Genomic DNA, 15356 nt, shown 5'->3' on the forward strand with positions numbered 1-15356 from the left:
GTACATTATACAGACTATTGCATTAATTACTGCTCTTTGAAGTGCCTCACCGAGACAACAGAAAGAGCAACACTTCAAAAGCATGTATGGGTGACAGTGTCTGAATAGTAGCCTAATTACAAAGCACATATTTTAAAAAGCTGTAGGCCTATGAACTGCAGATGCCATAGCTTAATAAGCCAGTGACGAAATTTTGAGGGGTTGAGGGAACTCTTGATCTTAATATCCGTGGGCCTGTAATATTTATGGTCATACTAATTAATCAGGGCCACTGACAGCTTTGGCCAGGCTTGGGACGAAGTCCTGTGAAAGGGCCCCCCACTCGATGCATAGGCCTAGAGTATTCTGCCCATTTTTTTAAAACCTGAAAATTATAAAACTAAGCCATTTCAGATTACAAAAAATGGATAAATGGATGTAATAGTCCAATCAAACGGCACCATATCCCTGCAGGAAATAGACAGCACCAAATGTCTCAAATAGTCCTAGAGACCTCTAGAGTTCAGTGTAAGAACTGCGGTTTCAATCAACCAAGTGGTGCGCCGTGCACTCATGTCGGCTCCAGTCGGCACATGTTTTTAACAATGTTTAATATGTTTTGATATTTGTGACCATTTAACCCTGTTTGTGACTGTGTGGTGAAGACAAATGTGCGCGCAAATTAAGAGCAAAATTCCTAGCACGTTCAGGCTAAGTTTATTACCGTTTACAACTGCAGCCTAGCCTGGGCCTATTGAAAATTTCAAGGCGTTTTGGTTTGACATCTTGACAGCTCCCCGGGTGGAAGGTAAGTACATTTTGTGGATGAAATCCAAGTTATTGTTTAAGCACAGTTTCTTGTCTTGCAAACTTCTCTTGGCAAGTGATATAAATCGAGGTAACTCAACGACTTCAATGCTTGGCCTGCCAATGTTTACTTTAGTTCCGCGCGCAATTGGGTAGGTAGGTGGCTAGCCATACACCTTTCAGAACGACACGTTCGGCATGATAAATCACCACGCACAGTTAGAGGGACAGGCAGGTCATCAAACGGAAGGTCAATATGATTTTGACGTCTATTTGACAGCTGTCGTGTTGTCATGGGCGTGCGGTTTTTGCGCATTGGATGGAGACATTTTTGGAACTTGTGTGTGTGAATAAATTGGGCGCTGACTATGAGGACACAGACCCATGGTCCCGACACCCTGTTAAATATCCCTCTCTTATCCAGATATACTGTAGCCTATGTGGTATAGCCTATACAACATTCTTGAGCTACTTCACTGTTTAAATTGAAGTCTAAGCAGGGACGGAAAATGACTCTGGGCCAGACAACAAGACGCCGCCCCCCCTTCGTGGATGTTGCTGATTTTCAACAATATTCATGATATTGGGCCAGATGTTAGAGACCTCATATTGTTGGGGGTTCGGGGATACGTCCCTCAAGAAAATGTGAAAATACAATTTTTAAAAGTGTGACTTTAAAGCCATATGAAAAAGGACAGAAAAAAGGAAACATAGATGCTTGGTCTTCAGGGCTTCCTTGACTCTAGGGCCCAGGCCCATGCAGTATTCCACTATTGAGTCCAATAGGGGTTTCACCCTTTAAGTGAACCACATGTCCTCTTGAAGTGGACCAAAAAGTGAACCGATAGCAAAATGACTCAATTCTGTTTTTGTTCATATTGTGAGTGTATTACAAAAAGAACCGACTGATCTTTCTGGTCCTGGTAGGCTTTTATGGTGTGTCAGTGTCACTCATCTTTTTTATCATACCCGGTCCTCTAGAACCCTCCATAAGTGATAACACCTAGTCACAAGTGTAACTTGTCAGAACTCATAAGCGAACTGAACTGAGATCACGTCAACCAAGGTCTCAGTACGGTTCGCCTCCGAGGGGTCTGGGTATGCAGCTTTGGAGCGTTCACATACGCTGCAAAAATGCTGAGTCACTACTCTGAGTTTGCTTAGGCGGCTGAAGGTGACCAGGTGTGAAAACGCTGTAAGATAGGGTGAAGGTGGAAGCCTGCTTGGATATTGGTTACAGGGTAGGTGTGGTATCAGAGTTTAGTTGGGAGGTTATGTGGATAGTGGACATGGAAATGTCCAAATTATGCCTGTGGAAATTCAAAAGGAAGCCACATATGCCTACTGTATATCAATAAGACTATCATAAGATGATTCCATTTCCTACATTTCCTTTTAGTACCTAATGTTGTTTATTAAAATGTCTATGGTATTTTGTTCCTCATTACTCTACTATTATAAAGACCGTTTGTCTACATTTGTTGCTTTCTACTCTGAGGGTGGAAGGTGTATAAAATGCCCCATTGAAATGAGGCTGGTTACAGTATATGGCTAGTTAATTAGGTGCTTCACAATGATTAATAAATACTACTACTACTACTACTACAGTACTACTACTACTACTGCTGCTGCTGCTACTACTAATAATAATAATAAAATGTTGTAAAATGAATGATGCTCAGGCACATAAAAGAAACTTGTTTTCCATAAAACTTTTTTTTCCAAATTAGGATGAAGACGACACACTTCACGCACCACCAAGCCAAAGGCCTTCTCCACAACAAATTTGTCATCATCATGGGAGGTTCCAGTAAGTTCATATCTTACGAGTGAAGTCGTTAAGTCTTGAAAAGTTACGTTTTTAAAGTTAACTGAAATGAATAAATGTCCAGTACCTGCCTGCAGTGCATCTTTTCCCCCTCTTCTTTTCATTTCAGACTTGCGTACCATGTATAAAGACCTTGTGCTGATATTGCAGAAGAACAAACACCTGACCTACTCTCAACTGAAGACCAAGGTATGAAGGTTTCGTTGGTTTATTGGGGTTGTCCTCTCGAAAGATAAGACTCTTTTTCCTTAGAGTGTAGTTCACTAAATGCTAATGGTTTTCTGGTAGGCCTACAGCTCTACACAGCGCGACTCGGCGGCCACTGTTTGCTTTTCGAATAGGCACACAACACCGCTCAATTGTAAAGCAAAAAGTAGCGGCTTTGTTGCGCTGTGTCGAGCTATAGGCCTACCAGAAAACTGACAGTGGAAAAGAGACATAGGTCGCCCTCTGAGTGTTTGGCGCGCAGTGAGGCATACTTGGCCTATGGCAGTGTTTCTCTAACTTTTTAATACCGAGGACCACTTTGTCCCCCCACAAAAATGTTCAGGGACCACCTGTCAACTGAATTTTTCAAAAAAGCCTTCTATGTTCCCCACTGCTTCAAAGTAGACTGCTGCCACATGGCAAAGTGCAGGTTGCTGTTGCAACTGTGGCAGGTTAGGTTTAGGGATGGTTTTGGGAAGGGCACAATTTGAAAACTTGGAAACATACAATGCGGGGAACATAGAACACTTTTTTAGAAAAAGGGTCCTATGTTCCCCTCTCCCATACAAAGACAGTGGAACATAGGACCTGGGGAACAGGACCTGGGGAACATAGGTACACTCCCTTGTAATATGTGGCACTGTATTATAGCTTCTGAATCCACGCTGCCCAACACTGTTCATGTGTCTCGCCAGGGGGAGGCCACGTTTGAGAATGACACATTACTGGAAGGAGGCAGATTGGCCCAAATGACCAACGGGACGGAGTACAGGGAGGTGCGGCAGTACACCTCGGACCACCACCTCATTCGCTTTTACTTCATAACCCGCGTCTACTCTGATCACATGAAGAAAATTCTGGAAGAGCTCGAAAATGGGCTCAAGCCAGACCTGGTCATCGTTAACTCTTGTGTGTGGGACATCTCCAGGTACTGTATTTATCTACACATCAGGCTGTTATTAAAGTGGCAGTTCTTCTTTTCCGATCACTATGACCTGAAAAACAGCTACGGGTATCATATTCTGACTGTCGCATGTTGCAAGCTTGAAGAGACAGGAGATCATACACCTTGAATGCAATAGCCTACTATACCCATTCACTGTCTTTGTCAATTAAAAAAAAACAATATGACAATGACAGTGATGTACAGTAACAGTAAACATGTACCATTTAAGAAAATAATTCCCAATGAAACTACAGAAACAGTTTTCTCCTCCTCCAAACATGCTTTTTGTATTGTTTATGTGCTTGTTTGCTCACAGATATGGACGGCAGTGGGAGAGAGACTACCTACAGAACCTGACCACGTTTTTCAAAAGCCTGAGGAGCGTCCTTCCAGAAGAGGTTCTGATCGTCTGGACTATGGCAATGCCACTGAGCGAAAAGATTATCGGTGGCTTTCTGGTACCAGAGGTAAAAAAAGGCCTTGTAGATCTTCTGGTCATTTCAGGTCGCATAAAGTTTCACATTTTTGTTGACATTTTAATAAGAGATGCACCGGATCCTGATTTTAAGGATCCTGCCAGATACCGGATCCACTGGTTAAGATCCTGCCGGATCCGGAACCGGATACCGGATCCTACGAAAGGGTTGAAACAAATAGCCTACTCACACACGTGGGCTCTTTTTATCACGTTGGCTCAAACTATTTTGACTTAAAAGCCTCGGCTACCGAATCCTGGATCCTGGAACCGGATCCAGATAGTCTGAAAAACCCCTATTATCCTGCCGGATCCGGAACCGGATCTTGGATCCTGTACATCTCTAATTTTAATGCTTTGGAGTTGGAAGCGTTTTGGGATAGAAACGTGAAATGTTTTTTGTCCTCAAAAAGAGGTGTGTATATCACGAATGAAATTTGAAGAGGCACTAGGTAGGATGACGTCATTTGCGCGGTGCCCGTGGCATGCCTGTCTCAAAATCTACACTGGAATGAAAAAATGCTGGTCAAATAAACTCGCTGTGAGACTGTTTTTCATCCTGGAATGCCAGCAGTTGATACAAATCTGAATACAGTATGTAAAGCGATGTTTTCAAATGATAAGTGTTTCCCACGACACTCCCTCGGACCGCGCTGCCAAAAGTTGCATGTGGGGTTTTCTGACAGCGGACCGTGGAAGTGATCACGAGAGCCATCGTTCACTTACTAAAGACTCTCATAAGCGTCGTCTGACTCGGGACCGTGATTAATTCAACTTTTAATCCTACCTGGAGCCCCATTAATGCTTTGGTGTTGGAAGCATTTTGGGATGGAAACGTGAAATGTTTTCAGTCCTCAAAAAGAGGTCCAGTCGGTCACCCTTCAGGCTCAACAGGTTGTGTATCCTATATCATGGATGAAATTTAAGAAAACACACCGCACTGATCACGTTTCTTTTTTTCTTATATAGAAGCAGACAACCTGAAGACTTGATGAAAAGTGTTATTCGCTTTAAGAAATAAAAAAGAAAAAAGTACAGTAATCAGTGTGCTGTGTTTCCTGAACTTTCCTCCTTAATCAGGTTTTCCTACCTCACCTCACCTTAATCAGGTTTTCCTACCTCACCTGTGTCACTGAAGGCACAATGTGTACAAGGCACAAGGACTTAATGTACTTCGAGGGGTGTCTATGTCCTTTGTGTTAGATTGCAGAGTTTGGCCCTTGGATGTGGTTTGATGTTTCGGAGGCCAACTTCTAGAGTGCCACACTGGCCAGCAAGCATGGCCTAGATCAGTGGTTCTTAACCTTTTTTTCTTAATGTAGCCCCTTGCCTGTGCCCAACACAGGCCGTGCACCCCCAAACCAAACTTCTACATGTGTGTATGCACTAAAATATGACTTGATCTTACAGTAAGTGATTGATTACAATGATTCTTGCTCGAGACATTAATGAATCCCTTAATGACTTTATATGGGGATCAAAACGTGTTTTAATTTGGTTTTGATATGGCCTAATTATAATGTTCGCTTGTAAAACTTTTGGTCACAACCTCAACACAAACAAAATTCCACACACCCCCTAAAATCTCTGGCACCCTCTCTGGCCCGCACCCCAGGTTGAGAACCACTGGCTTAGATGGTTGTCCAGAGTCTTGCCCATTGTAAGTGTTCCCAGTTTGACCAGGGTTAGTAGTCTTGTATTTATAGACCAGCGTTAACAGTCTAGTATCTAGTCGACCAGGGTTAACAGTCTAGTATAGTTGACTAGTATCTCCTTTGTGTTAGATTGCAGAGTTTGGCCCCTCGCTGCGGATTGATGTTGTGGAGGCCAACTTCTGGAGTGCCGTGTTGGCCAGCAAGTATGGTCTGGACGTGCTGGATATGCACTTCCACTTCCGCTTCAGTCTTCAGCATCAAGCCAAGGACGGGGTGCACTGGAACGCCATAGCCCACCGCCGCATCACCTGCCTGCTGCTGGCCCACGTCGCCCAAGCCTGGGGCGTCGAGCTGCTCCCATCGCAGCCACTGCCACAACCACTCATGCAGATACAGACAGGTATACACGTCCTGTATATATATACTGTGTGTGTGTGTGTATGTGTGTGTGTGTGTGTGTGTGTGTGTATGAGGGTATGAGGTCAGGAGGCCTTTGAACCAGTGCTGTAGCAGAATGCAGAAAACTGTGTGTGATTTCAGCATTTGGTGGGGACTAGGTAAACAATAAATTGCTAAAATATTAAACAGTGCACCTTTAGAGATGTACACCTGTCTTCCTCTTGTAGGTCAGAATCATCACAGCTTTTTTGGGCAACGCACACCAATGAATTGGAATTGCCAGTACTCAGGAAAAGAACAAAGGCCAGGTAAGAGAGGTGATACTTTGGCTTGCATGCTACCTCTAATTATTCATTACATCTTACCATGAATCAAAGTTGCTGGGAGAAAGTGATAAATGTTATCTGGAATCCAGCCTTCACCTCCTCATCACACCAAATTTAGTCATCAACCTCAAAGAAACGCGAGTTTCAAGCGTCTCAGGGAAATGCCCCCCTCGAAATTTGATTTAAGAAACAGATCAGATGCTGTAAACTAAGCTTGGTGTTGAGTGCCTAAAACGTACATTGGTGTGATAGATTATTGGGTGGTGCACTGCAAACCTGACACAATACGTGTACAATACTAAAAAAAATGATACTGACCATGACTAGTACACTTAACATTAACTCTTTGTTTTTCATCTAAACTCTCTCATTCCAAACAAAGCATTAACCGTCACAGTCAATGGGTTGAGACGTAACCACCCCAAGCCCTACCTCCTGGCCAGCACTATCTCTGAAGGTAAATGTTTTGTATTCTTAATCTGAATTTAAGACGTTTCAGCGGCAGCTCGAAATGAGATTAGATGGAAGTGGTTTTAAAGCTCTGGTGGATTGGGGTATTTTTAGACTGTGGGAAAGCGTGACACTGCCACAATTTCTGTCAAACCAAACGATTTTATAAACATCCGCTTTCGAAATTGGTTTGACCATAATTGTGGCAGTCTGCCATTTTCAGCAGTCTATAAGTGATTCCTCTACAATGAAAAACTTTTCAAGGTGTGCAGGCAACCTGCTCTATCTGAAATGAATGTTTTCAACACAGTTTTTTGCATTCCAAACAAATTAAGAACACCATTACAAATAACACAATGGATGTCAAATTTATGATAAATTGTACAAAATCATATGCTTATCTATAGGGTTTTGCCCATCAACTCTTCATGAGTTATTGGGTGCCTGGTTTGCAATTCATTTACGGTTATTTTTATGTCCATTATGTGTTGCTTGTGGAAATCCTACTAATATGACATTTTGAAACTAGGACGCCAAGTTGGAATCATGGGGCCGTCTCAAATTCGAGGTTTGTGGCTCTGAATTGCTCCATCTACACTGTATGCTATCCTTATATACTATTATACCCAATTTAGTTCAAATACCATCTTGTTCTTCTCTGTGACAAATCACAACACATGGAACAGATGAGCTTTGAACAGTCTCAAAATGTTTTCCAAGCTCATTATTGTGTAAGTCTTTATCACAAAAATACATGCAGTGACACATGTTGCAACATGACAGACTGAAAAGATAATTCTTAACATTATATTTAACAGATGCTTTAATCCAAAGAAGCATATACAGCAATATACAAAGTGTGCAGAATGTAAGGAAAGTGTTCAAAATATAGAAAAGTACAGCAATATATACAATTAGCACAAGCAATGCAGAGTATAGCATACCAATTGTTGTGGAACTGTAATGGGCAAAATGGATTCATTTGTTACAACCCAGTGCCACATATTCAAAACAACTTGGTTTTACTTATCCAATTCAGCCAGGTGATTGGCTTGTTAAATGATCACCTGGTTGAATTGCACAGGTGAAAGAAGGCCATTTGGAATATATGGCCCTAGATTGTACATCATGAATCCATTTTGCCCATCACTGTTTGGGAGTACAGAGTATGTGGGCATGCCAAAGTTATTGCAAGGGTTTATGGATGAGTAGGAGAAGTTATTTTTCGTTATTATATGGTGTGACGTCATCGGTCGAGTGCTCCATTCATTTCAACGGGGCTCCCCAACGTTCGCACGTCTGTTATTTTTCGATAACGGACGGGTTGGTCTATAACAGACCGCTGTCAATGGCAACAAGACTTTTCACTGCTAAAGCGACTTTTCAACAAGACTCTAATCAGCTGCTGTGATAGACAACACCTGTTGTCCTGGCTACCTAGCTGTTGCCTAGCGGTGTTCCACAACGGCACTGTTTTGTTCAGTAGGAGTTAGATCTTTGAGTGGCATGTGGCATGTGCCAGTGACATGCGGAAGTGGTATCATTGACATGCTATTATAAAACACATTTTTCCACTAACAGGTTAGGTTTAGGAATGAGTTTTGGTTTAGGCACAGTTCGGCATGTTTATAGGTTGGTGTACACACATTTTTCACTGACAGGTTAGGTTTAGGAATGAGTTTGGTTTAGGCACAGTTCGACATCGACATGCGGAAGTGGCATCACTGGCATGCAACTGTAAAACACATTTTTCCACCGACAGGTTAAGTTTAGGAATGCGTTTTGGTTTAGGCACAGTTCGGTTGGTTTACACACATTTTTTCACTGACAGGTTAGGTTTAGGAATAAGTTTAGGGTTAGGCACAGTTTGACATCGTAGTAGCCACTGTAACCATAGTAACCAACGTCACTTGCCAACCGTGACGGTGCTTGACATGCCCGTTAACTGTTGTAATTACAGACCTAGAATACATATGAATAATTAAAAATAATACTTTTTATTAATAAATATTATTACACTTGTTGATAATAATTAGTATAAGTCTGTGGTTAATATAAAATCAATGGACATGTCACTGCGGCACTTCCGCATGTCACTGACACATGCCACATGCCACTCAAAGATCTAACCCCCTCTCGTTTTGTTTTGCGCAGCAACAATCTTTTGACATTAAAAACTATAATAGACTTAACATTAAATAGGCCTAAAGAAATGTCCCCGCCATGTGTGAATCATTTAAGTATATCCATATAATAAGCGGGTTAACTTTCGGCGAGTCGGTCGCTTTGTGGAATAGCAGCACTTCAGAGAGAACAAGACCCCTCCCCTCCGCGTCGGGGTCTAAAGATTCTCTCTGTCGTGCTGCTATTCCACGGTAGCGACCTTCTCGCCGAACGTTAACCCTTACTTAACCAACACCTCCAACTGTTACAGGAGGATATGACCAGTGGAGGAGGCCTCTTCATATACTACAAGGTGGTTATAACTCATTGCTTTCAGTAGTGTCGTGTGTTATCTCTATCATGTCTCCACCAATAGGATTTAACCAATAGGAGGACAGTTTCAGGTTCTCCGTCACTGCATGGGCTAATCACCTATCAGTTTTTCACGGTGGCCACTTTTGCACCTAGTTTTGGATACAAGCACTTTGTTATCACGTCTGCACATACAAACACTGGGCTGTGATTTGTGAGACAGTAAAGTGGACATCGGTCCATGCTGATGATGTTGATGTAAAATTCTGTTGTTTTTATTGTAGGAGGACACCGTGACGTGCAAATAATTCCTCGTCATCATTCGCAAGGTTTGCTATACTGATCCATGTCTTGTAATATGTACGATCCATGTCTTGTAATATGTACGATCCATGTCTTGTAGTGGTGTGGATCGGCACTGCCCTCACGATCCGATTCGATCACGATTCGGGAGGTAGTAGATTCGATTCGATTCTATTAGATCCAATCCGATTCGATTCAATTCTACAATGCATTGCAATGCATTACATTTCTACTGAACGCAAAGCAAATGTTCAGCCATGATGAGGAAATACAAGTAGTCAGATACTGAGCAACAATTTATTGGCTGTTTTCTGTATCAGTCTGTATCAGTCTTGCAATGTTTTGAAGTGTTTTTATTTAATTTAACATTCATTTGCTCCTGAAATATCCATGGAAGTAATTGAAACTTAAAAAAATTGCCGGATTGATTCTGGAACTTGCCGGATCTGGATCTGGATCGTCCATGCCCCGGATCGATTCGGATCGCCGAATCGATCATTGTTGACACCACTAATGTCTTGTAATATGTACGATCCATGTCTTGTAATATGTACGATCCATGTCTTGTAATATGTATGATCCATGTCTTGTAATATGTACGATCCATGTCTTGTAATATGTGTAGGCCTAATCCATGTCTTGACATATGTACGATCCATGTACTGCAGTGGTTCTCAAACCTTTTCCATCATTCCCCCCTTCAGAGGGTCTGAATGCTTCCGAGTCCCCCCAAGCAACAGCGGTAGCCTATTCACGCAGACTGATTTTGCGATCGGTGCGCAGAATCAAAGGAAAGGTGACTGGTGATATTAAACAAAGGGGGACTGCAGTCGAATGCAGATGTGTGTTCATTTCCTATGCTATTCAAATTCATGACAATTAATCCAGGGGCGGTTTTAGAAAATCTGAGGCCCTGGGCAAAGAACAATTTCGAGGCCCCCTTTAAATTATGAACTTATAATCGATGGCAGAGGCGTAACAACGGAAACATGGGCCCAAAAGCAAGATTATCTAGGTGGGCCCCATCGAACTGCGGCCAAGGGCCCCGAAAGCTTAAATTGCCACCGCATGAAAAATCGATGCATAAATGTCGATTGACGACGGGGCCCCTGACTGGACAGGGCCCCGGGCAATTGCCCGACCTTGCCCAATGATAGAACCGCCCCTGAATTAATCATATAATGTTGGTGAGGGCTTTACATTTATTGACTTATTGGAGAGACAGGAAATCATTTCCTTGGGGGAAAAACCCAAAATTAGATGTCACACGCCCCCCCTGAGATGCCTCCGCGCCTCCCCAGGGGGGCTTACGGTACGCCCCACTTTGAAAAACACTGAATGTACTCTATGTAATACAGTATAATAGCATTCTGCCCTCAGAGCTGGGGATTTTGTCCTGTCTTACAGCAGCAGGTGAGTCTCTCCTCCTGGTCCTAGAGCAGATGTGAAACTCTGCCATCAGGGCATAGGAGTCTCTCCTGGTCCTAGAGGTGACATTCAGCCCTGAGAGCAAGTGAATCACTCCTGATCTCAGGGCAGAGGTAACTTAAAGGGTAACTTTTCCCAATTTCAACATGCAGTTGTAATGCTCGCACTACCCTGGACTTGTCAGTACCTGAGAATTCTTTTTTTTCTTTTTTTTTTTCTTCAGCCTTTTCCAAGGTTCTGGTCATTGTAATGGGGGCAGGTGTTTGTTTACATTTAAAAAAAAAACATCTTGATTTATTCCCAATAACATCCAAAAGGTTACGCGACATCAGCAGACAACTAGCAAACAGCCATACCTTTTGGGATAATATTTTGAGTAGGCCTACGTTAAGAAAGTTTTTAATGTAAACAAAATCTGCCCCATTAGAATAGCTCAGATCTCGGAAAGGGTTGATTCGAAAAATGTAGCGTCACCGGGTACTGACAAGTCAAGGGTAGTAGCGTGAGCAATACAATATCATATTGAAATTTGCTGAAGTTATCCTTTAACAGTCTGCCCTCAGATGAATCTCTCCTGGTCACAGGACATACTGTAGGTAACGTGCTGCCCTCAGATCAGCAGAATCTCTCTTCTTTATAACATCCCAAATATTCTCAATGCGGTTCAGATCAGGCAAGTTTTTTTGGCCAATCAAGTACAGTTGTACTATACTGTAGTACTATACACCATGATCAGTGAACACGCTTTTCATGCCTTTGGTCCTGTGAGTAGGTGCAGTCCTGCAATAAAATGCAATCAGTATCTCTTCATTGAGTTTTTTTTTGTTCAGCAGGCGCTTTACTTCCCACACCAGAACCACCTGGATGCAGCGGAGATGGGGATTCTCACGGGAGGTCTTACATACCTAGGGCACCATATCCACTCAGAGATCCATACCCCCCACGCAATCAGCCATACCCCTCACCCAGACAGCCATACCTGCCCAGGCAGACACAGCCACCCAGTCAGACACAGCCACCCGAACAGTCATACCCACCCAGACAGCAATGCACATTCAAACAACCATACCCACCTAGACAAATACCAAAACAGTCATACCCACCCAGACAGACACAGCCACCCAGTCAGCCACCCAGACAGCCTTACCCCTCACCCAGAGAACCATATCCACAGAGGGAACGATTCCCAGCACGCAGGGAACCATACCCCCCACACAAAGCACCACCCAGGGAACCATACCCCCTACACGCAGAACCACCCAGGGAACCATACCCCCCACACAGAGCACCACCCAGGCAACAATATCCTCCACACAGAGCACCACCTATGGGACCATACCCACTACACGTAGCACCACCCAGGGAACCATACCCCCTACATGCAGCACCACCCAGGCAACCATACCCACTACACGCAACACCACCCAGGGAACCATACTCCCCACCCAGAGCACCACCCAGGCAACCATACCCCCCACACAGAGCACCACCCAGGGAACCATACCCCCTACACGCAGAACCACCCAGGGAACCATACCCACTACACGCAGCACCACCCAGGGAACCATACCCCCCACACGCAGCACCACCTATGGGACCATACCCCCCACACGCAGCACCACCTATGGGACCATACCCACTAAACAGAGCACCACCCAGGAAACCATACCCCCTACACACGGCACCACCCAGGCAACCATACCCACTACATGCAGCACCACCCAGGGACCCATACTCCCCACCCAGTGAGCCTCACTGCCAAGAGCTAAGCTCCCCAACAGGTGAATGTTTACAATCTTTTGTACTATAATGCATATATTTTATCCCTGATGGCTGATAAATTACCTGATATGTTTAAAGGGCTGACCTGTCTTCATCAGAGGGTCACTGAGGTCAGGTGTTGATTGTGATTGTGTTGGAATTGTAATGATGACATACCACTCTTCCTTACATTAGACAAGGGTTTCGTTTTCACTCGGATACTACAGGAAGAGCAAATCAAATTTTTCAAAAGAGGTAGGCATGAGTTGCATCCTTTTTTGCACTCATTGGACAATTTCTTGAGTTACGTTTGTGTGTTAAATATTTGAGTTACACTTGTGTGTGTTTACAGTAACACAATGCACTCATGTGCGTTTTTCCAATATTACAGCAATTATTGTTTTATTTTAGCGACTCCTCTGTGGAGCATCCATTCACAAGCTTTATTGACTGTCTCTGGATGTTCCCCCGAGTGAATTGCAAGCCACGAGGATGTCTAGATTTCAAGGGTAGTTTTTATTTCACTGAGAGTAAGTGTCTGTTTTTTTTCATCCCTCATCCACAGAACCAAATGAATGTGGTGGATCCTGGCAGTACTTCAATGGACTAGATCCATACGGAGATCCTCACGATGGTCAACTGACCTCTTCAAAAGGTGGCTGGATTTTTGTTGATATGGAAGGTACAGTATGGAAGTGTTGAGAAGCTGACAATGTGTAATGTCTCTGAAAGTATAAATGATTTATTTTTTAATTACTCAAGCAGATTGGTCTGGATGTGAGGAATCCAGGCGGTGCGTCAATGGCCAAGATCCGTACGGAGACCCTAACCCCAGTCAACTGACTTCTTCAGAAGGTGACTATTGATTGGTGGAGAGGTCATCTCCAGAGCACCACCAACCCCCCTGGGGTGAATTTCTTGAAACCAAAGTTGCTTACTACATTAGCTACTTCGTTGCTTTCAATGCATTTTCCCATTGGCAACTACCAAAGTTGCTAACAGGCTAACAACTTCCCTTTTGAGAAACTCACCCCAGCGATTCTGATTCTGCATTACTTGTCACACTAATAGAGGCACTGATTTTTCCATAGATCAAGATTTCTCTAATGACGATCCACCTCAGACTGGGCAATTCTCTGGTAAGTCCAAAGAGATATTCTCACCTCCATACATCCCATAGCTTGTGAATGAAGCGACTAAAAAAAGCACTGACCCCCCCATTCCTGATGATTGTGTGCTACCTTGGACTGGTTCTCATGGTATGTCCAGACTCAGAGATGTAAACAATTTGGCCCCTCATTAGAATACAGTCTTGAAAGTCTTGCTATGTCTTGCTCCATATACTGAAAATGCTAAAACTGGCCCTGCCGTGGCCAACCGGTGGGGTGCTCGTCGGCCATGCGGCCAACCCAGGATCGATTCCCGGCCCGGGTCATTTGCCGACCCCTCCCCGTTTCTCTCCCGTACAAGTCGTACAAGACCAAAAAAATAAAAGAATGCTAAATCTATTCAAAAAATGAAGTCTTGCTATGCTATGTTCCAAATAATATTTGGACTGAAGTGATATTTGTGGCAATACATAATGCAATGACTAATTATTGTATTGCATAATGCAATTGCCTTTACACGCAATATTGGTGTTTTCCTCATAAAATTCCTATGTACCATCTTAAATCTATGGACGTTCTGGGTGTTTCCAGGTGCCAACCACGGATATGCATTGAGGAGGAGGTACTCCGGACGTGCTCACTACAGGCCTTACTGAGTTGGTTCTCATCAGTGAATTAAGTCGGCCATGTTGTCTTCAAGAGAAAACCTATGTAATGCTGTTCTAACTGCCTCTGAATTTGGATGTGGTGGCGTCTGTTGAGGCTGTTCTATTTGTTCTATTTGTTTCTATTTGTCACAGGTGTTGCGGTTCTTTTATGCGATTGAATTTTTGATATTACTACTGTATTTGACCATGTTTTGATAACAAAAATAAAGTGAGATTCAATTTGTTTACTTTTTTTCTCAATTGAGATTCATTACTTTTGTTTCATTTGTTGTATCCAGCAACATGAGGGTGAGAGGCCCACCTTGATGAGTGCAGAGACAAAAGGGTCAGTTGTCCCGGGCCCAAGGAGAGAGGGACCCCAGAATTGGGTTCTCACAGCATTGCATGCATTGTGAGGAGGGCTGTCGTGCCGAAACGCGAGTCCCTGCCAGAACACGAGTGCCTTCATTGAAACCAATGACCAATTTTCAGATATTTTTTACCCATTTTTGCAGACAAATCCGACACAATTTAAGATGGAAAGCCTATCAATAAAGCATC

General features: G+C 43.4%; 1 protein-coding gene and 1 long non-coding RNA gene across 2 annotated transcripts; both read left to right on the forward strand.

Annotated features, from left to right (window-relative positions):
* The first annotated feature begins 538 nt into the window (after positions 1-538).
* LOC134437388 (PC-esterase domain-containing protein 1A-like) lies at positions 539-7367 on the forward strand. The gene is made up of 9 exons (XM_063186882.1): positions 539-787; positions 2517-2596; positions 2724-2803; positions 3517-3749; positions 4084-4234; positions 6027-6297; positions 6524-6604; positions 7005-7079; positions 7345-7367. Exons 2-9 carry the CDS (start codon positions 2518-2520, stop codon positions 7365-7367), a joined length of 993 nt encoding a protein of 330 aa, XP_063042952.1. The 5' UTR covers positions 539-787; position 2517.
* Positions 7368-7599: 232 nt separating this feature from the next.
* On the forward strand, positions 7600-12686 carry LOC134437901 (uncharacterized). Its single transcript, XR_010032500.1, has 4 exons — positions 7600-7640; positions 9507-9548; positions 9832-9876; positions 12112-12686. It is a non-coding gene; the product is annotated as an uncharacterized LOC134437901 (long non-coding RNA).
* Positions 12687-15356: the final 2670 nt, after the last annotated feature.

This window comes from Engraulis encrasicolus, chromosome 21 (assembly GCF_034702125.1).
Source record: "Engraulis encrasicolus isolate BLACKSEA-1 chromosome 21, IST_EnEncr_1.0, whole genome shotgun sequence".
NCBI lineage: Eukaryota > Metazoa > Chordata > Actinopteri > Clupeiformes > Engraulidae > Engraulis > Engraulis encrasicolus.